The 22,637-nt window shown below is 42.9% G+C and overlaps 1 protein-coding gene across 1 annotated transcript in view; it reads right to left on the bottom strand.

Moving 5' to 3' along the window:
* Positions 1–602: 602 nt before the first annotated feature.
* The window catches only part of LOC147697768 (uncharacterized), a 52,446-nt gene continuing 30,411 nt past the window's right edge, over positions 603–22,637 (bottom strand). The window contains exons 4-6 of the mRNA XM_086933337.1: positions 21,110–21,232; positions 2,152–2,308; positions 603–778 (exon numbers count right to left, since the gene is read on the bottom strand). Of these exons, the coding sequence (XP_086789463.1) occupies positions 603–778; positions 2,152–2,308; positions 21,110–21,232 (456 nt within the window). The remainder of the gene's footprint in view (positions 779–2,151; positions 2,309–21,109; positions 21,233–22,637) is intronic.

The following is a 22,637-nucleotide window of genomic DNA, read 5'->3' as shown; positions in this document are numbered from 1 at the left end:
AAACGGTGACTAGTTTGCAATTATGCGAGCTCTAGGTTGCAACAAGATGTCTGTGCTATTGAAGTGAACAATTACCTCTGGGAAATGATGTACAATTTCTACAGGTTTTAATGCTCCACTTCCTAGGGAGGTAAGTTCATAACATAAGGCCTGATTCAGGCTGTGGCAGATGGGTATCCCGTCACAAACGTGATGGGATAGCCCGTCCTTCTTATTACACATACAATAGGATACAACTTGTCCACCAAACTCTAAATCAAGCCCTTAGTTTTTTATTACTGAAAAGAATAGGGTGTTTCCCGGAGGTGCACTATACAGACTAGAGATGTGTTCCAGTCATTACATGGCAAACTTGACACAGTAGCTCAGCATGCCAGTTCAATTGGCAAATGTACTAGAAAGTAGTGGAGTTACACATTATGCAGACCAATGTTGCAGTTGAGTTCTGATTTGTGCCACAAAAGAAAGTTTAATGCAGATAAGTAATCAGTTGTTGAAAACAATGGGATGAATAGAGACTGTCATTCTCTGTACCAATCAGACATAAGAAATTGCATCTCTTTGCATGAAGGGTGCTCTCAGGAAATGTTACAAAAGTGAACTTAATAAAGGTGTCCTCTCCCCACACTCTCCCAACCATCAAACCGAACCCGACCGCTCCACCAGCGCAGGTGCACACCAAGGCTAAACCAATATTTCTGGTTGATTGTAGAAGCAGTCTTCATTACAGGAAAGAACGTTCTGAGAATCAGATCTAGATGTGGTTCCATTTCCGGACCTGTAAGAGAAAATAGGATAAACAATTTTAATTAAATTAAAGACTAATACCAACTTAAGATGACGGGTGTGCTGCAAAGGTGGTGTTGGTCATGAAACATATTGAAAAAAAATCTTGATGCATGGCTTTGTATATTGTTCACCCAGCAGAACATAAAACGTAATGCAATAAGCGTTAAAGAACTTTTCACATTGTCTTTTCCCAGGATTCACTCGCACCTTTTTATGACGTGATGAAGGAGTTCGGCATTATAGCAGATTTGCTGCATTTACAGAAATTCTAAATCCTTGTACAAATAAAGGCGGCTTAATAATTAAATAGCTGGTTGGTGTAGAGCTGTTTCAGTTTTTAACAGTTTTTCCTCAAGAGACATAATGAAACAAAACCTGTAAGGGACATCTAGTGCTGGTATGTGGTGCTAAAATGTGAATCTACAATGTGAAATTACTAAATTTCAACAAATCTAAAACAATATGTATCATTTGAACATAATAACCAAAATAGCAGCAATACATTTGCATCTTTCAAAAGTGGCTGTCAGTGGACCTGTATTTAAGATGCAACCATTCACTTCTAAGGCCTCTTGCTGGAGTTCCATATTTTGAAGCCTTCTGATGGCATAAGCACGGAGATGCTTGTTCCTTTAATTAGCACTGTACAGAAAGTAATCGTCCAGGAGCTTATTTGAATTACCATTATGACATGGGGTTGCAACACATAGTGGTGCTGTTTTATTTCCTTCCAATTAATTGTCACTTCCTTAAAAAATTAATTGTTTTAACTATGCGGGCTGAAATGGCTAAGGCATGGGCATGGGACTCTATTCTGAATGCCACAATCAGTTTGAAATATATGTAGAAAATAACTTAAATATACACTGTGGCTTCTTTCCACTTTCAATTTGCATTGTATTTGCAATGCTAGTGATTGATCCATTCTCAATCACCACTGTAAAATGCATAAATTCACCATACTGTTATGGGTTTTGTACAAAATGTAGAAATACTTTAACCCCTTCGATGCTGATGACGAGCTCAGCTCGTCATCACCCACGGGTGGCATGTGCTGATGACGAGCTGAGCTTGTCATGTAACGCGGTAATTTAAAAATTGCCGCACAGCGCAAAAATCGCCGCAGCAGCGATGCGGTTAAACAAGCAATGGAGTAAGGGAACTGAAAGAACAATGGAGTAATGGAACTGAAAGAACATGTTGCTGCATCCTTCAGAGCCCACTCTGTGTATTTGAGTGTTGTGATGACATGAGCCATAGACAGATAAAACTATTTGCAGACAGACCTAAAATTAATGTAGAATTCGATAGACTGCCACAGAGCACAGTGTTTGACAACAACATACCATTTTTTCAAATTACCGTATTGAATTGTCATTTGATGAATGGCCCAAAACAGAATCTCCTCTGGAATAGAAGGCACCGTAAACAGATTTACAATCTTAGTTGATATTGACTGTGGTATCCACTTGGTAAGAGAAATTTGACACATTAAAGCCATCCTTTCAAGCGCATTCTCCTAAATATGCAGAAATAGGAAATATTGGTAATTTGAAACATTTGTGACGAACAAGAGGAGAAAAACAAATCCAAAACAAGTATTAAGTACCATGGATCAGGTATAGAGGGAATATTGTGAAACAGGAGATGCCTGAACAAATCAATAATGGCTTGATTATGAGTTTGGCGGATGGGATACGCCGTCACAAACGTGACGGATATCCCATCCACCAAATTACATGTTCCATCCATAGGATATAATGGAATTGTAATACGGAGGTCGGGATATCCCTCATGTTTGTTATGGAGTAAACCTGTCCTCCAAACTCCTAATCAGGCCCTAAGACTCAATTAACAATAAGATAGAAGCGGAGCAAATAACAACAATGTAATCACTCCTTGAAATAGACTAAGTTGAACCAGCAGTTGCCAAAACAGATTGAAAATAAGTCTGTAGCCTGAGATTTCTTGACCCCTAGCAGCAAGAAGGTTTACAGGATAAAAATGGGTCATAATAAAATTATAAATATATCGGCACCCCCAATGAATGAATAAATAAGTCCATCAAAATATCAGAAATTCTTGTCTTTTCTTAATTTCACATCAAAAAGACGTTTTTTTTTATTTTCATAAATGAATGTCTTTCTGCACTGTAGAGGTATACAAAAGTGACTGATACCATTTAGGATGTGCACCAAATGTATTGCTTGGTACAGGCTTGGAGGTGCGAGCTATTCGACCTAGTCGCTTTCTGTATTGGCATGGGGCATATATCATCAGAAATAATTAATTCTATTTGGCTATTCTCTAGACCTGGATTACCTTAGTGTTTTATACTCATAAAATATCTGTACTAAGGGTATGAGTTTGTGAAATATTTAACCTCTTTTCAACACAATACTGGCCTTAGAGACTGCAATATATTTTTGAGCGGAACAAAAGGTAAACTGGCTTTAAAAACACTGAATGATTATTTTTACAAATATTTTACCTATTTTAAGACTAACACAACTGTATTTTATATACTCTAATTAGGATGGACTGTCTTAGATAAAAATACATGGAAATACATGATAAAGCACAATGTCAATAAATCAACAGTACTGTAATGGTATAATACATGAACTACATGCTAATAACAATGTGGTGCATTATGAAATAGGTCTAAAGTTGTTTCATCTCCTTGTATATCTTGATAAAAACATGACCTTGCTAGTGAAGTCCTGAAGTCTCAGATGCCAGAGAGGGTGCAACGGTGATAGATGTGTGGCACTTCCAAGCTGCTGTTCTGTTTTGTACTGCCAGCATATCGGAACACATTTGGAGGTGGGTATATTACTTAACTTCATCTTCATGGGGATGACTGGGTTTCTGAGACTCTCTGTAGCACCTCCCAAAGTGTGCCTAGGTAGGTGTGCTACCTTTGCACCGCTTCCCTTAGAGTTAGATATCTTCTGCAATCCAGTTCGCCTTTGCCAGTGCTTAGTAATTTGACAGAAACACCTGGACAAAAGTGTTCCCTCATTTGTATGGGCCCTAGCCTCCTAGCAAATGGTGTAATGCATCTTGACACAGTGTGGGGGTGAAATGGGTGCAAGTACAATGCTTGTTACAAAAGGCCCAGCACATGCCTTGGCAGAATCTGCTGCAAAACAAACACCACCTACCTCCTGTGGTTTTTGCCAATCTAGTCCGTGATTTTAAATGAGTGCAGCCCCTAACTCTCATCCCCTTTCTTACTCTCTCTTCTCTCAGTTTCTCACACACATAAACAACTACACACATAAACCAGAACAGACATGCACACACATTTCTGTGTGCAAATCAGGTACTAAAATAGGCAATTCATTCTACAAAATACAAATCAAGATCTATGAGAGAGCTTTACCTTTGAATCTATCAGTTTGTTATATACAGATTGACTCTATTTTGTGTTCTCAGCCCTTGCCTACCTGTGGAATGTAAAGAAGAATTCAAATCTCGGTGTTACAATATTTCTACCTTTGTTAAGATATTTCAGAAGTTCTTTAGGAGTGAAAATATCAACTTTGGGGCCTGATTTTGTATTTGACAGACAAAGCAGTGTCCTCCAGGGTGTCAGAGGACATTGCGTCCGCCACCCCAATGGTATTTGAGTTGTTATGTTTCAAGCTGACCTCTTGCCCAGCGATCATCTCTGTACTTTGAAAGGAACCACTGTCACAGCGGTTTCCATCAAGGTACAAAAGGTTTGGTGGATGGCCATCCTCGGTTTGACAGCTGTTCACCAACTATTTAACTTTTTTTTTTCAGAAACCCCTGAAGCGGCAGTTTCTGAAAAACAAAAAAGAGTCATGACCTCCACACTGTGGGAGTTTTCTCCCAAGGTGTGGAAGTCATTATTGTTTTTTCCTGTCCCTCACAGGCAAGTTTTTTTGCAGTGATGGGCAAAAGAAAATCATTCTAGGCTTTGGTCGACTGAGCCATTAAGAAATCCACTGATTGAAAAGTTGTAGTCTGCCCACCTCTAAATAAGGCAGGTGGACAAAAGCTTGGAGGGCAGGGTACTCCGTCATATTTGCAACAGTGTAACCTGTACGCAAACCTCTGAATCAGGGGCCTAATGTTTGTTATAGTCTTATTAATGGCTCTGCAAAATATATAAAGAGGTGAAACAATCATAGAACTGCGTTGAAATCCACCGGTTTCTCTCCTAGATACATATTGAGCATCATATTGTTACAAAGAAATATTTACTTTGATGAATGCTCATTTACTTTTTAATTGATCTATGTATTTACAGCTTTCTTTTGCCGTTAGTTGTGAAATAAACCTCTCTTTCTTTTACTGTCAATGTGCAGAAAAAATAGAGTGGATAACATTTGAGATTTTATGACTTTTTCCGTTTGACCAGATTCATGTTTTTCTAATGTATAAGGTGTGTTAGATGTATTCATAATTCAAAACCTCTGAACACAATATGCAAAAAATGTATTTAATAGTCACAAAAATCACAACCTATTATACCATTATTTTGCAATAGAATCAGAGATAAAGCAGAACAGTTTTATTGTTGCATTTTTTATGGGTATCAGTGTGGGATGTTGTGTTTATGTTTGAGATAAGCTGTATAGAGTAAAGTTTGTGAGACTTATGATTTGGCGGGTATTGAGAGTGACAGTGGTGGTGCAGGAGTTGTTGGTCAGTATGTAGGTATAAATTATAGGATGTCTGATCTGGAGGATAGAATTTACCACGAGGCAGTTGATTTATTTGAGGGTAACATAGGGAGGGCTCTGCACTCCACCAGGAGTAACCTTGACTTCTGGGCCTCCCTGCCTTTGTCGGTTGCGGAGCGTGTGGCATTATTAAAAATGATAACCCTCCCTGTTTACTTTATTACTTTGTTACCCTGCCGATTTGAATACCTGGAAAGTGCTTTGCCCAATTCAACTACATGGTTTCGAGCTTCCTGTGGAGAACAGGACGAAGAAGAGTGGCTCTGCCGACCATGATGCGCCCGCGTCGGGAGGAAGGCTTTGCAGTGCCGTATTTTGAGGCTTACTACAATGCGGCCCAGTTCCAATGGTTCACACTACGGCTGGCAGGGAAGCTGGGAATGGAGACAAACCAGAGAAGAAGGGACCTAGAGCTACGTCACTTGAGTCTGATTTTGCTACTGCTCCCGATGCGGGAATGTGAGGTATCCAGGGATCTATGGGTCCTGAGGCAATGTTGGTATAGGGCTATACGACGCAATAAAGGGAGCCCGGCATATGCCCCTGAGATCCTGGTGTGGTTCTGTGAGGAGCTCCCCCATGGAGGAGATTGGCAGCGGCTACATGACTGGGAGGAATCAGGGATCTCCTCCATTGGAGATCTGTATGAAGATGGTGCACTTTTACCATTTCAAGACCTCATGCAGAGGCACAAACTTTCTGCTCAGGACTTTCTCTTGCACGCGGGCGTAACAGCTGCTGTGCGCAAGCACTGGAAAAAAGGGTTCGAGGAACCACGGGTCTTCCTTCCCTGCCAGTATGTGGTCACCTCTGTAGGTAGGATCAAGGCAGTGACGTGCTTGTATCTGTGGTTGACGCAGGGCTTGAGGACACCTCTGGAGGGACTGCGTATTAAGTGGGAAACTGCCCTTGGAACGCCTATAGAGGAGAAACCTTGGGAATTGTTAATGGAACGGGTCTGGAAATGTTCCCGAAACGCGAACTTCCAATTTATTCAATTTTATGTGTTTCATCGGGCGAATCTTACGCCTCACAAAATTATTGAGTTTTTTGGCTCCCACGCTACCTGCCCACAATGCAGACTGGAGGGTGCGGTATTCATACACATGTTCTGGGATTGTCCACTACTTTGGGGATTCTGGGGAGAGGTACTGGCCAAACTGACGGAGGTGATGGAGAGGGACCTGCAGAATACTCCAGGGGTGTGCCTGTTGCACTGGTTTCCCCACACTTCCCGCAACAAAACCACCAGTAAATTCCTAGACCTGGGATTAGTTCTAGCCAAGCGTGAAATCACTAGCCATTGGAAGGCGGCCACGGTCCCTAGCATTGCGCGCTGGCTACGTGACTTTACTAAGTGGGCGGATTGCGAGGGGACGCTCCGCCTCCAATAAGCTCGGAGGACTGACAACAACAAATTGTGGGACTCGGCGAGAGCCTGGGTGGGGATGGTGGATTTGCTCAAGAATCCGACTGAGCATGATGACTGACCTCGCCGGCTATGGGTGCCCTCTTTATTATATGAGACTGCAACAACAGGTAGTGAGTTGAGAGAATGGGAGGAGCGAGCATGGAAGTGGGAGTGTCCCTCCGGCGGAGATGTGGGCTACTGACATAGGACTAGGGTGGAGTATGCAGAACACATTATGAGCATTACATGCGCGGCTAGGGAAAGCGACATGTCTGAGAGGAGGGGGGGTGGTAGGGTTCGGGGGGGTGCTAGAGGGTGGGGAGTTTGAGTTGAAGGGGGGGATTTTGTTCGTTATTATCCGTACTGAAACATAGAAGCTGACAGTGCCTGAATAGGCTAAGAGCAACACAATTTAGCCCTGTAGAACTGTGTCTCGGGTTCACTGGGATATAACTCTTGCTATTAGAAAGGCCTCACTCTATATGTGGAACAAATGGATGGACTAACACAGACTTGGCGGGGTGAGGCAAAATCTGGATGGGGATACCATTATTGGTCAAGTGTTGCGAGACTAAGGTTATGAAGTTGCATGTATCGGTGAATTGTTTGTGCATTGCATGAAAACCTACTAAAATATGTTTTAAAAAAAAAATTATAGGATGTCTGGTGCAGGTGTTAATGTAGGGCACCGAAGGAGGAGGAATGTAGGTACAGAAGTAAGAGAGACTTAAAGAGTAGGCAGTGGCGTGTTTCCTATTGGTGGATTAAAAGCAATGGTCTCCAACTAATCAAACACATGTTACTAGTAGCTCGCAGATTGCCATTGAGTAGCTCACATATGATAATTGCCTGTCAACAAGCTTGAGAATATACAGATGCCCACCTGATAACACGGCTATTTAAAACACAGCTCCCGTACCAATGATTTACTCAAACGCTGACAGTGCTTGAGGATGCAGACTACCCTTTTCTGAAAATAATTTCTTCTTTTTCTACTTCTTTCTAGCCTCCTTTTACATGTCTTTCTGTGTTCCTTGCTTTTATGTCTCTCTTTCATTTTTCAATGTATTTTATTCTCTCTTTCTTGCTGTCCTCTTTCTTTATTTTTCCCTCTTTCCAGCTTTCCCCCTATTTGTTTACACTATCTCTTTCTTTCCCTCCTTTGTTGTGCATTCTTTTTCAGTTCTCTTTCTTTTTTTCTTATTGGCTTAATATTCTTCTTGATATTTTTCAGTCTTTTTTTCTCATTTCAACCTCTATTTTAATTTTTTCCTCCATTTTCCAGTTCTTTGTTTCTTTCTTACTATTTCTTTCTTCTCTTTTTCAATCTTGTGTCTCCCAGTAATTCTTTCATTTTTTCTTTTTTCTCCAATTTCTGTTTTTCTCTTTTCTTCGTTTATTATTCTTTCTTCTACTCTTACTTAATTTTCCTCCTTCTCTCCTTGTTTACTTTTCTCTTATCTCCATCTTTTTCAATGTCTTTCTTTCTCTGATTGTTTTGCCTACTTCTTTTTTACCATGCCTTCTTTCTTCCTGTATTTTCATTCATTCCTTTCCTAGTTTGTTTCTTCGTCTTTCAAGTCTTCTTAATTGCTTTCTTCCTTCATTTCCTGCATTTGACTCTTTTCTCTGGGTATTTTGTTCTCGTTGTTTTTTTCCTTTATTTTGTTATTTCTTTTACTATATTTTTCTTTCTTTCTTTCTTTCTTTCTTTCTTTCTTTCTTTCTTTCTTTCTTTCTTTCTTTCTTTCTTTCTTTCTTTCTTTCTTTCTTTCTTGAGCAAAGGGACAACACTGATGCTCAGGGACCCCAATTGTAAACCTTTGCGTTACAGCTCCTGTTCTATTAATACTTTATGCTCCCTGTATCTGGAATGAAGAACTTAAGGGTACTCTAGGGGCAGTGTTTAAGTTATTTGGTCTCTGTGTGCATTGATAAAATTCCTATATTAGACAGTAGCTCAGGAAAGGTTTGAGACTCCTGATTTAAAGAGTGCTTATTGAACTCTAGGCTGCATGTGATGGGGAAAGAAGTATATGCTAGCTAGTTGTAACTGATGTATTTTGTGATGCAGGAGTGTAGAACAGCAAACATTGGGATGTAGGTTTCATGTACGATGTAGGTAGTGAAGGAGTGGTATGGAAGTGCAGTGTAGATGCAGGTTTTAGTTTAGCTGGTGGTGTCAGATATCCCTACAAAAGTATGAGAGTGTCATGCTTACCCTAATGTGCATTGCATAATGATGTTCAGTACACTCATTTTCTACAGGCAGACCATTTAAGGCACACTATTTCTTTCTTCCTCAGGACACACCCTAATATCAATATAATAATTCATCACTATCAACTCTAAAGTACTACTACACCAAACTAAAGGACCTAGAATGATAAAAAGCATAACATTCAAATACTAGATAACAAAAAATGAACTGTTGTCTTTTGAATGCTAACAGCAGAGAAACTCCTTACTAAGGGCCCGATGTAGGTAATTCTAAATTACCACTTCTAAAATACCGAATCATACCGATTCGGTATTTAAGAAGTGGTAAATTAGAAGGGGGAAAATGTAGGTATTTCAGATTCGGTAAATACCGAATCGTTGAGATTCGGTATTTACCGATTCTGTAAATACTGAATCGGTAAAGCCCACTGATTCCTATGGGCATTGCAGCCCATAGGAATCAATGGTCATTACCGAATCGGTATTTACCGATTCGGTAAATACCGATTTTTGCAAGGGTGCAGGGGGTGTCACTTTGACACCCTCTAGCACCCTGTATTCAGGCACGTGTGCCATGCGACACACAGACATGCCCTTAGGGCATGTCCGTGTATCACATGGCACTGGTGTGCATGCACACATGTGCATGCACACCCGTATTCGGTATTTGACCACCCAATAGGATTGGGTGGTAAAATACCCATTCTTAAAGCCCTGTGGCACTCTGACATGTGCCAGCTACATCTGCATTTACAGAATCGGTATTTTACCGAGTCTGTATTTACTGATTCGGTAATTTTACCGAATCGGTAAATACAGAACCGGTAAAATACCGATTCTGTAAATGCATGCCCTACATCTGGACACCGTAATACCGGTCGGAAACGGCCGAATTCGGCCATTTCCGACCGGTATTAGGGCACCTACATCGGGACCCAAAACTTTTAAAAGTGAATAATTGAATATTGCACCCACAATAGTATCAGAGATGGTAGTTAAAAAGATCAGCACATTGCATTTTACTCCTTCCTAAATAAGTCTTAATGGAAATACATGAGAAACAGGTGTGTACATAACAAAACTGTTTGGAACATGCCATATTTTATAGTTAATTACTTTTTTATCTGTGCAATAGTTTTAATTAACTATGCACTTTACAAATAAAACTGACTTATTTAAACTTACTTAGTTAATAAGGCCATTGTAAAAATAATGTGTATGGATACAGTGTTACGTTAAGTGTTTGCAGTTTAATTGAAATAGAAATAGTATGGCTGAATTTCAAACTCTGTGAAATCAAATATAACTTCTTGCTGCAGACACAGATGAACTAGCACCTACTCTATCATATAGGTCCATCTGACATAATGTTATGACACAGTTGCTGCTGGTGTCAATGCAATACTGTACATAGAGTTTTTCTGCTCTGCCTTCAATGAACAGCCCCAAGTGCAAGGTCAACATGTGGCCATACATACTGGATTTTCATACGGTACATCAGCCTGTCTGAGCGCTACTGATTTTCCTGCTAACAGCCCTTATTTTATTAAATCTGTCATCCTTTGTCAAATTCTATTGAAGGTGTTGTACCTGAATAGCATGGTCAGAATATTGACTGACATAATACTCTGTACTAGACATTGTTCATAAACAGTATTGCCACATTTAGGACATGATATTTATGTCAAATGATCAACTATTTTTTAATCTTATTAGAATTCCATAGCAGCAAAATAAATAATACATAACTGAACACATACATCAAGACTTCCATCATTGCCCATTTTAAGCCCCAATCCTAACCAATGCCCTTGACATCAAGTTAACATGAGGTACTAACTATATGATACATAATAGACTTAAATACCCGGTCATATACTCCCTCACCACCCCCCAAATCATTAACCCTAATCTCCTTTTTCTGTAGCCTTTAACAGGATATAAACTCTATTCCATGTGGTACTCATTGAGAAACTTGGCCCGCCACATCTCAAAGGGCGGAGCCTCTTGCTGTAGCCAAAGTGAGGCAATTGCCAACTGAGCAACCACTGTGGCATAAAAATAGGATAACGGTGTTCATATAGTAGCTGCCCCTGGCAGCAATCTTCCCCAATACCAAGCAACATCATAGACTGAGAAATTTTAACACAGTCACCAGTTATTTCTGACAAAAACCTCTCTATAGATTCTATCAGAGAGTCCAATACCGCACATGCAAAAAACATGTGCACAATTTCTGCGCTATCCTTTCCACAGCGGCAACACTTCCCACCATGCTGACCCCCCCCACTTCATCATTTTAAGAGGGGTATGATACAAATTGAATAACATTTTATAATGTTGACTTTTAAGGCTGGCTGCAGAAAGATCCTCCCTGTCAAATCAATGGATTTTTCCAATGAGATTTCGGGGTTCCCCAACCAAGTTCTCCATCTCATATTATATTGTTCTAGATCATCCGTTCTGCCCTCTAACAGTGTTTTATGAATTAGCTCGATGTTTCCCTGCTGTCTAATAGATTCTACAATTTTAAAGTTCATAATGCAAATAGGGTGTTTTTCCAGAAAGTTCCTTACTTGTAAGTATTTAAAAAATGGAGTTGTGGGTAGATGGAATTTATCCGCCAACTCCGCAAATAAGTGTAATCTCCCATCATCATAATATAAGTTGCCAAGTCAGGTAATCCCCTTCCTTCTCAAGCCTAAGGCCACCTGGTCCTAGAAGATCGGGGGCAGCACTCCTGTGGCATTAGTGGGGGTATACATGGAAAGTACTGGAATCTCGAAGCTTTTCCGTACAGTCTTCCAGACTTTAAACACAGCATTTAATACCTTGAAGTGCGTTCTTTTAAAATAACTTCTGTCCACTCTTTTGAATAGGCAATGCTTGACCGTTGACCCTAGAATCATCTGATAAATTGAGGGGGCTTTGGCCACATTACTAATCTCTTCTCCAGTACGTAAAATACGTGCATTAACCAAAATACAGGAATAGTAATACAAAGCAAAGTCAGGGATAGACCATCCTCCTCTTTCTCAAGAGGGAGTCACATATCGAGCAGCCCTACGAGTTTTCCAAGGGGCCCACATAAACTTAGTACAGAGTGATTGTAAATATGTAAATATTGAATTTGTTTATAGGATACCTCCAGGGGCAAAGCCCTAAAAAAATACATAATTTGCGGTAAGACATTCATTTTCAGAACGTTAGCTCTGCCACTAATGACAGATGGAGATTCTCCTACCTTTCAAGTGAGTGTTTTACTCCCCAAGTAATATCGCCCCAATTAACATCAACGATCTCTTTAAAAGAGGTACGGATCTTAATACCCAGATAGATAGCTTCCTTAACACACCTAGCATCTACATTGATTGCTTGATTTGTACATAAAATTTGGGTTTTATCAGTATTAAGTTTATACCCAGAAACTGCCCCAAAAGTCTGTGCCAGGGATTCTATTTCAGGTACAGCGAGACAGGGATTACAAGTAACAATCGCTATATTATTGGCAGTCCTGGTGCCCGTCCACGCCTGGACCGCGCCCAGCGCCAGACCCCCTGGTCCATGCAATGCCCAGCCCTCCCGCATTACATACAACGCCTCCACCCTCCTAGCCCTTAACCCCGGCCGACTCTCCAACTGCGCCCAAGCCGCTCCTGGACACACCCATGGACCCTTCACATGCTACTCCTGCAAGTTTGACGGCACCAAGAAAAACTCCTCATCCACGAACACACAACAGATATCTGACTCCAACCACCTAAAATGCATCCTGCTCAACACCCGCTCAGTCCACAGACACGCCATCGACCTCTGGAACCTACTGGACACCATTTCTCCCGACGTCGCCTTCCTAACAGAAACATGGATGAACGCCTCATCAGCCCCAGACATCACCATTACCATCCCGGAAGGATACAAGATCATCCGTAAGGACCGCACCGACTAAACAGGAGGAGGCATCGCTATCGTCCATAAGAACTCCATCCGCATCTCAACCAGCTCAGACGTCAACCCTGCCAGCGCCGAACACCTTCACTTCCAGATCCACACCGACCCCAAGACCACACTCAGAGGCACACTCCTCTACCGACCTCCAGGACCCCGTGCACAATTCAGCGAGGTTATCACTGACTTTATCACCCCACACGCCCTTCCCTCCGAGGAATATATTCTACTGGGAGACCTCAACTTTCACCTGGAAAAGAGCAATGACAGCAACGCCACCTCCCTTCTGGACAATCTCGCCAACCTCGGACTCAAACAACTTGTCACTACGCCCACCCACATCGCAGGTCACACACTCGACCCTATCTTCACCTCCAGCAAACATGTCTCCTTCAGTCACACCACTACTCTCCATTGGACGGACCACAGCTGCGTACACTTTATCTACAATAAGACCACAACTCACAACCATCCTCAACCTACTCTGCGAAGAAACTGGAACAAAATCACCATCGACCAGATCTCCTCATCGATTCTTCAAAACCCCCCTGCCCACTCCTCAAACCCCGACCAAGCAGCCATTAACCTCACCCAATGGCTATCCAACAGCGCCGACATCCTAGCACCGCTGAAAAAACGTCAAATCAAACTAGGCAGCAAAAACGCCTCCTGGTTCAACGATGATCTTAAGAAATCGAAGAAACTCTGTCGCTCCCTCGAGAAGGCCTGGAAAAAAGACCCAAACACCAGCACCAGGGACGCCTTCAAAAACGCCACCCGCATACACCACCAACTAATCCGATCTGCCAAGAAAGCCGCATTCAAAGACCGACTAGACAACAACGCCCACAACAGCAAGGAATTATTCAACATCGTCAAAGAATTTACCAACCCCTCAGCCAACTCCAACGACATCACCCCCTCTCAAGCCCTCTGCGACTCCCTAGCTTCGTTCTTCCACAACAAAATCGCAGACATCCACAACAGCTTCGACAACCGACCCGGAGACCAACCCACCCAACCTTCTGCGGGACCTTCACCCCCCTTGAACATCCTTAATGACTGGAACCCAATCTCCACTGAGGACACCATCCACCTGATGAACTCCATCCACTCAGGATCCCCCACAGACACCTGCCCTCACCACATCTTCAACAAAGCAGACTCCATCATAGCACCACACCTCCGAGACGTCATCAACTGCTCCCTCAACTCCGCCACCTTCCCGGAAAGCTGGAAACACGCAGAACTTAGCGCCCTTCTGAAAAAACCCACAGCGGACCCCACCGAACTCAAAAACTACCGCCCCATCTCGCTCCTTCCATTCCCGGCCAAAGTCATCTAGAAAGCCGTCAACAACCAGCTCGCCGCCTTCCTCGAAACCAACAAATCCCTCGACTCCTCACAGTCCGGCTTCCGAGCCAAACACAGCACGGAGACCACCCTCATCGCAGCAACAGATGACATTCGAACTCTACTGGACAATGGAGACACAGTCGCCCTCATCCTCCTCGACCTCTCCGCAGCCTTCGACACAGTCTGCCATAGCACCCTTCTACAGCGCCTCAGAAACATCGGAATCCAAGGAAAAGCAGCTCGCCGCCTTCCTCGAAACCAACAAATCCCTCGACTCCTCACAGTCCGGCTTCCGAGCCAAACACAGCACGGAGACCGCCCTCATCGCAGCAACAGATGACATTCGAACTCTACTGGACAATGGAGACACAGTCGCCCTCATCCTCCTCGACCTCTCCGCATCCTTCGACACAGTCTGCCATAGCACCCTTCTACAGCGCCTCAGAAACATCGGAATCCAAGGAAAAGCACTGGAATGGATCACCTCGTTCCTCACCAGAAGAACCCAGAGAGTCCGCCTCCCACCATTCCACTCAGAGGCCACTGAAGTCATTTGCGGCGTACCACAAGGGTCCTCACTCAGTCCCACCCTCTTCAACGTATACATGAGCCCCCTCGCGGCCATCGCACGCCAACACAACCTCAACATCATCTCCTACGCGGATGACACTCAACTGATCCTATCACTCACCAAAGACCTTAACACCGCCAAAACCAACCTACATGAAGGAATGAAAGAAGTAGCCGAGTGGATGAAGCACAGCCGTCTGAAACTGAACTCAGACAAAACAGAAGTCCTTATCTTAGGTACCTCCCCCTCCGCCTGGGATGACTCTTGGTGGCCAGAGGCCCTTGGAAAAGCACCCATCCCGACGGACCACGCACGGAACCTGGGCGTCATCCTGGACTCCTCAATCTCTATGAACAGACAAGTCAACGCCGTTTCATCATCTTGCTTCAACATTCTTCGCATGCTCAAAAAAACATTTCGCTGGATCCCCACCGAAACCAGAAAAACGGTCACCCATGCACTGGTTACAAGCCGCCTGGACTACGGAAACACCCTATACGCCGGTATCACCGCAAAACTCCAGAAAAAACTCCAACGCATCCAGAACGCATCAGCCAGACTCATACTAGACATCCCGCATAAAGACCACATCTCTAGTCACTGAAAAACCTCCACTGGCTCCACGTCAATAAGAGGATTACTTTCCGCCTCCTAACCCACGCACACAAAGCACTTTACGATCTTGGACCCGAATGCCTCAACACACGACTTTCCTTCTACACCCCCTCCCGCCAACTACGATCCTCCAACCAAGCCCTTGCTACCGTACCTCGCATCAATAAAACCACCATGGGAGGTAGATCCTTCTCCTACCTCGCAGCTAAAACCTGGAACTCACTCCCCACTCACCTTCGTCTCACTCAGAACCACCTAGCATTCAGAAAGCAACTTAAAACTTGGATATTCGACAAGTAATTCCCCACCCTTCTTCAAGCGCCTTGAGACCCTCCGGGTATGTAGCGCGCTATATAAATCTTTTGACTTGACTTGACTTGACTAAGCCATTACAGAATACTATTCTTGTTGTACTATACAAGGCAAAATCTTTCTATTTTGTTCTAGCATAAGAATAAAAGGGTTAATATACAGCGCAGATAAAAGTGGTGAACAAGGACAGCCTTGTCGTGTGCCTCTAGAAATCGCGATGGTCTCTGAGTGATATCCCATTGAGCAAATTTTCACTGAGGGGAGATAATAAAGGGCGCTTATAGCCCTGCCCGAAACCCATGTGTTGCAGTCCCCATCAAAGGAAATGCCTCAAAACCCGGTCGAGCACCTTTTCGGCATTGAGTAAAATCAGGCCAAGTTCTCGAGATTCTACCTGTGCGATATCTTGGAGAGTAATTACTCTACGCACTCTACGCACATGGTCTACTTTCCCTCACCCAGGTATAAAGCTGTGTTGTTTTAACAATACTATTGATGGTATAATTTTTGCCAATCGTGTGGCCAAGATTTTTGCATAGATTTTACTGTCGGCATTAAGAAGAGAGATTGGACGATAAGACCCCAGTAATTCAGATGGTTTCCACTTTTTCTTCAACACACAAATATTGGCCTCGGACCAGGTTAGTGGAATCTCTCCTTTTTGTGAAGTTTGATAAACTTTAAGCATATCATTTTTTATCTCCTGAAAAAAGAATTTCAATACTTCCAAGGGGGGTCTGTCTGGTCCCGCAGCTTTCCCTACTGCAAGAGAATTTATGGCCTGCTCTAATTCCCCCATCCTAATAGGTTCAACGTTGAGCCAATTGGCCCCATAAAGTGGCTGGAAGTCCCATATCTGTCAGAGAAAGGCCCCCAGTATTGTTCTCTGTATATAATTCTGTATACAAATCATAAAACACTATAAGAATTTCCTAGGGATCAGACACAATAACCGAGCCATTCTTTGTTCGTCCTCTTATATTTGAAATTTCTAGGCTAAACATCGGCCTGTGGCCTCGCCACACTCTTTTCTATATGTTTGATATTTTATGGCGCTCTCCTTGCTCCATTCTAGATTAATTTTGGCCTTACATCTCGCTAGATTATTCTGAAGTGGTGTGGTGTTATATCCTGCAGCTAACCCATTAACTAATTCCTCTTCGACAATCTTAAGCTCATCATAAAAAACCTGCAATGCCTGTTTCACTAATTTACATTTTAAATACCCAAGGCTCTGTGTTTCCCCTCTAAATCCAGCTTTGGATGTATCCCACACAGTCCCTCAGGACGCGGAGTGTCTATTAATTTGCCAAAATTCCTTTATCCACACCTTCATGTGTTCAATAAATTTTTCATCCATCAAATGCTTCCTGTCAAATGTAAACGTTCTCGGGGCTACACACTGAGCAAGTGCCAGGATTTCAACTACCACAAGGGCATGGTCCAGGGTCACCCTTGGGTATACACAGATTTTCAGCCCAGTGAACACTGATGTAGGTACAAAACAATAATCAAGACGTACAAGGCTGTTGTGGGGCTGTGAATAAAATGTACATCCTGGGTCTTGCCTATGCAAGCTGTTCCACACATCCAATAGCCCATGATCCGTTAGTAATTGAAATAGAGCCTTGATGACCCGGGGTTTCCTACCTTTATAGTTTCGCCCCCAATTTTGAAAAGCTTCAGAGGTCAAATTTATATTAAGATCCCCACACATGAATAGCGGAATGGGTCATGTATCAAGCTCCCCATTCAAATATTCCAATATTGGGGCTTCATCAAGCCGTATATTGTACAGAGGGTAAATATAACGCCCCCTATCGTTCATTCCACAATGGCCCAACGTCCAAACTTATCTGCCAAAATATGCCCAGTAGCTTGAATAAAAGGTCTTGCTAAAATCGCCACCCCTCTTATCATGTTTGACTGCCTTGAGGTTACTAATACTGTGTAGCCTAATTCTGCTAAAACCTTACGTCTTGCCCATGGAATATGCGTCTCTTGCAAATACACCACATCGGGCTGAATCACCCGAAGCTCTCTGGAGACCCTCTGCCTTTTATTATAATTATTTAACCCGCACACATTCAGTGTGCATATTCGAAGGCCTAAATTTGCCATAAATTTAAGGTTGCCATACCTACAGGCCTATAAAACAAATCTTGTTAACCCTCTATACTTTTCTTTGCTGCTATGAATCTTCCTTTTTCTTTTACTTTTACCCCCCACCCTCCTACTTACCCTCTCCACCACCCTCCCCCCAACACCACCCCAACAGCACACCCCACAGCCCCACGACCTCGAGGCTTTAGGACTGTTAGTCCTAGCGGTGATATGCTCCCTACACCCAAATGTGTCTCCCACACCCATGAAGTCCTCCAACAATTGAACCTAACAAAAAAAACATTAACCTACAGATCAATAGGCCACAGACAGTACGCATACTCATTCTCTTACCCTATGACATAACCTGTTGCAACAGCTGGGGGGTATACAACTTCATAAACAAGAGTTATGCAAATAATTAAGCATAAGAGCACAAAAGGAAGCTGCAAATTTGATAAGAATTCTATAAGCCTAATCCCTCCTTATCCTTCTTTGAGGGTTTGCAGAAACTCTTTCACCAAAATTTCAGAGGTGAAAAACCTAGTATTCCCTTTATGGATGATTTTAAGTTTGGCTGGTCGTAGTAAGAAAGCTTGGGCCCCCTTAGTTTGAAATGGGAGAATAAGCTGAGGTAATTGCCAGCATTTCTCTACCGTCTGATGGCCCTAATCTGGCCTAACAAACAATTCAACCCCCTTGCCAACTCTTTTCCTATCGGGGCGGGCCAGATCGGAAACTGCTTCTCGTGCCAAAAAGTTGCTAAAATAAATCAGTATGGCCTTTGGTTTACTTCCGCCGACTGACCTGGCCGGGCCCGGACAGAAAAGGGAAAACGATGAGCCCTCTGAATCCTCTGTCTGCCAGTCCCATTGAGTTCATACTGGAAACGCCTCAGAAAACAATTCAATAATAAATTTACGAGGGTCCTGTCCTTCAACCCCCTCAGGAATTTGAAAGACTCGCAGATTGTTCCGCCGAGCTCTGTTCTCCAAATCAATAAGTTTCCATAGCATATCATCCTTCACTGCACGTAAAGTCTTATTCATCGTCTTTTGTGAAGCTAGTTTATCCTCCAAATACGAAATACAGGCTTCTGCCTCTGTAATTCTTGCAGTAAACTCTGAGCAAGTCTTGGCGATGCGCCGTACTGAATTTTGTAATTTACGACAGATATTCTGTGTCCTTTGGCTTTCTAATCACGTTTCCTCCCTGTGAGTCATTACTGTTTGATATATAAGACTCAAGGATACCTCTTCTGATGGCTCTAGTGTTCTTCGCACCACAGGGTCAGATTTATCTGGGGTTCTAACCATTGACTTTCGCACCGGTAAAGAGGAATTGGCAAAATAGCAAGACTCCACTGTCAAAGCCCTTTTCTTCCGCATTGTCTGGGGGCTTCCCTCCGATGAATCCCTTCTCGCATCCTCAGGGGGGGTAGTACTATGCTCACTCAGTTCATCCCAATGTTGAGCCATAGGCGTTTTCCCGTTTCTCATCATCTCCTCACTGGATATATCCGAATGATCTGATAATGACAAGAACTTATCCACAAGATCCACCAACTCCGCCTCATTCGTTAGTGAATCTAGACTGAATGACTCTGTCCCATTAAGAGCCCCAGCCAAGCCAACCGAGCCATTTTTGCTTCTAACCACAATGTTATTATCATTACAAAGCTTCTGTGGTACAACTGGTTCAGTATCTTGGCAACCCAGTTCCAGGGGTTCACCCCACTGCTGTCACTCCTGCACGATTGCACCCATCCTTTTTACCAGCGCCTTTAGCCAGATCCCTATTGCTGCCAGATATTAAATTGTCCACGGCAACGGCGTCATACAGAGAAATCTTCTGAGCACCTGAACTCTCCTTCATGATGACCGGGGGCCAACCACATCTTCAACACCCAATGTTCCTAGGAGCTTGTCTGTTTGGGGATTCGGAATACCCTGGATCCCCGTTTTTCCACTCTTCCCCCCTTTGCCTTGTGAGAACATTTTCGGGATAGTGCATTTTGCAGGACTGACCATGCCCGTAGAGTTACCACGGGCACAGCTTTCGCCCTTATTTGTTTTACCATTGAGAGTAGAGGCTTTCTTACGGCTCAGCGGCTCCGCGGTTTTTCCTACCGTTCCGGAGACAGTTCCAACAGCTGCCACTGTAGCAGCAGCGGTAGCACCATCAGCCAGGGCCCGGGCTTTCCCTCTAGCTCCTTTAGGTGGCATTATCGGTGTTCTGCGATATCCTGTTCTCGGCTCTCCAGTAGTTTTGCCTGCAACAGTTGCTGCTTCTCGGCTCGGCGTCTACGCCCGGCCCCTTGCGCCTACAATGTATCCAAATCGGATTTTGCTGAGATAATGAAAAATAGCTGTTGCAGCAAACGTGAACATGCCAATAGTACCAGGACTGAGCTTTGCACACCTCGGTAAGTGCTCAGACCCACTTTCACCCTCTTGTCCTCTCACTATCCACAGCACATCTTCCTCACGGGTGTAGGAGGACAGGAGCCACCAGCTCACACGACTGAGCTGGCAGCCACCATCTTGCCTCTGTCAAATGATATTCTTTATGTAATATTCTGATATATAGTTCTGTTGATTTCTGCATTCCCACCCACTGTAAAACTAAGACAGTGTTCTCGTTATAAGAGCTGCTATATTACTTGTAGCTCCCATGATATCCCCAATCCAACAAAATCCCTTCTATTTCCTTTGGGTAACTGATTAGACTTTTTCATGTCAGTAATATCTTGTTTTTTTTGTGCCCCATTGCGTCTCCCATGCACTACTTCTGCCAGGCTCTCTACTCACATCCATTGTGGCGACAAGTTAATCATCCTGTGCAAATTTTTTCAGATACTCTGAGAGAACCATCTGTATAACCCTGTTAACCATTCAATCGCAACACAGCTAGTTTCCATACCGGCTGCAGACCATGATGGAACTATTTGGAATACCAAAATTCTGACTGAATGATCAAAAGTAATTCTGCTTTGCCCTGAAGGTTCTGAGGTTTTCCAAGACTGAGTGAACGATGACCATCTGTCGGTGAGAACCTGTTGCTTACCGAGTCCATCAAGATGCTATCCAGAATGTCAGCCGTTACCAACATGTTGCTCATTGTCACCTCCCTTTGAGTGATGGTAGTATACATACAATGTACAATGGCTAGTTCCTGCAGGAGTGTTAACTGGAAGAAAAAGTACATTTCATACATGTGATTAACAGAGTCAAACAGGAACGTATTCACAAACTAAAACATACTGCAAAATGCTTATCCCAAAACCTTTGTCTGAAGACCTCTGCCTCCACCTCTCTTATCTTTACTATGAGATCTTTGCCCCACACATACAACTATAATTTTGCACTACCCGTGGGAGGGATGGGAGTGAGTGGCTGGAAAACAGGTAATAGTTATTACTAAATGGGAGAGCTTTAGGTAAAAGTAGATTGGGTATATATATTCATTAAAAACCAAAGGTTATAGGGAGGTTGCAGTTAGGTTCAGATTTTCCACACTCAAAACCATAGAACTTCTGCAGTTATAGCTAGATTTATCTCAAGTAACTCTAAGTTGTGCCTAAGGTAATGCCATGAACTGTTATCTCATCAACAATTTGACAGCAAAAGTTACACTGCTATTATCAATAATGTCAGAGAAGATGTCACGAGTGAAGTAAAATGTGAGGTGCATGGTGACCTTGCCAGTTATAGTTGCCTTAGGTCACAAGGTATAGTTACTCCCCATTAGTAACAGGGCCGGGCCATGGGGAATGGGGTCCCTAGGGCTTAAATCAGCCCGGGGAGGGGGATTGCGTGCCCCCTCACCCTTCTTACCTATATCTGTACCCCAGAAGATGGGGTGCGAGGATGAAAACGGTAAGGGGCCTATGTGCTGCCCTCTCAATATTATATAAAGCTGGGCCCCGGGAAATGGGGACATCAGGGTTGGCCAAAACACAAAGGAATCACCTGATTCACCTCCAAGTTGCACTGCCAAATGTATCCAACAAATTAAATTCATTAATTACTCCTTCATTTATCTATTTTTCCTTTTTCATATTTCCTTTTATTCCTTTTGTTTGTTCAATCCATTTTACACATTTGCTTAATCATTTCACGACTTTTGACAAACACACAGGGAGATCAAATGTTCCACATGTCACGATTTTAATAAAAACACCCAATGCATTTCGGGAATTCAACCCTTCATCAGGGGAATCTACAAAAAAATATACATTTAAATCATCATTTCAATTATTCACACATCATACTAGTCCAACAAAAACCAACTTGTTTGCATTTCAAATCGGTAAAATGATTAAAAGCTACGAAATCTTGCTGCATATATTTTTCCTTTTTCTACGTTTGTACTTTAAAAATGTAACCTCCATTTAATCACCGTTTTACCTCAACTTTACCCATCTGTTTAATAAAGCCTTAACTCAAAAGCCCGTAAAAGGGAAAGGCTCTTCGAATTTTCATATTATCTCTGTGTTACCAACAAATGCCAAAAACTCTTTGAATACACTTGTATCCCCACATTTATAGTACGCTTACCGTGACATGAATTTTCCTGGTTAAAATATCTTGTA

The sequence above is a fragment of the Lissotriton vulgaris genome, chromosome 8 (assembly GCF_964263255.1).
Source record: "Lissotriton vulgaris chromosome 8, aLisVul1.2, whole genome shotgun sequence".
Lineage (NCBI taxonomy): Eukaryota > Metazoa > Chordata > Amphibia > Caudata > Salamandridae > Lissotriton > Lissotriton vulgaris.
The sequence above is the reverse complement of the archived record's forward strand: the minus strand, read 5'-3'. Positions and strand labels throughout refer to the sequence as shown.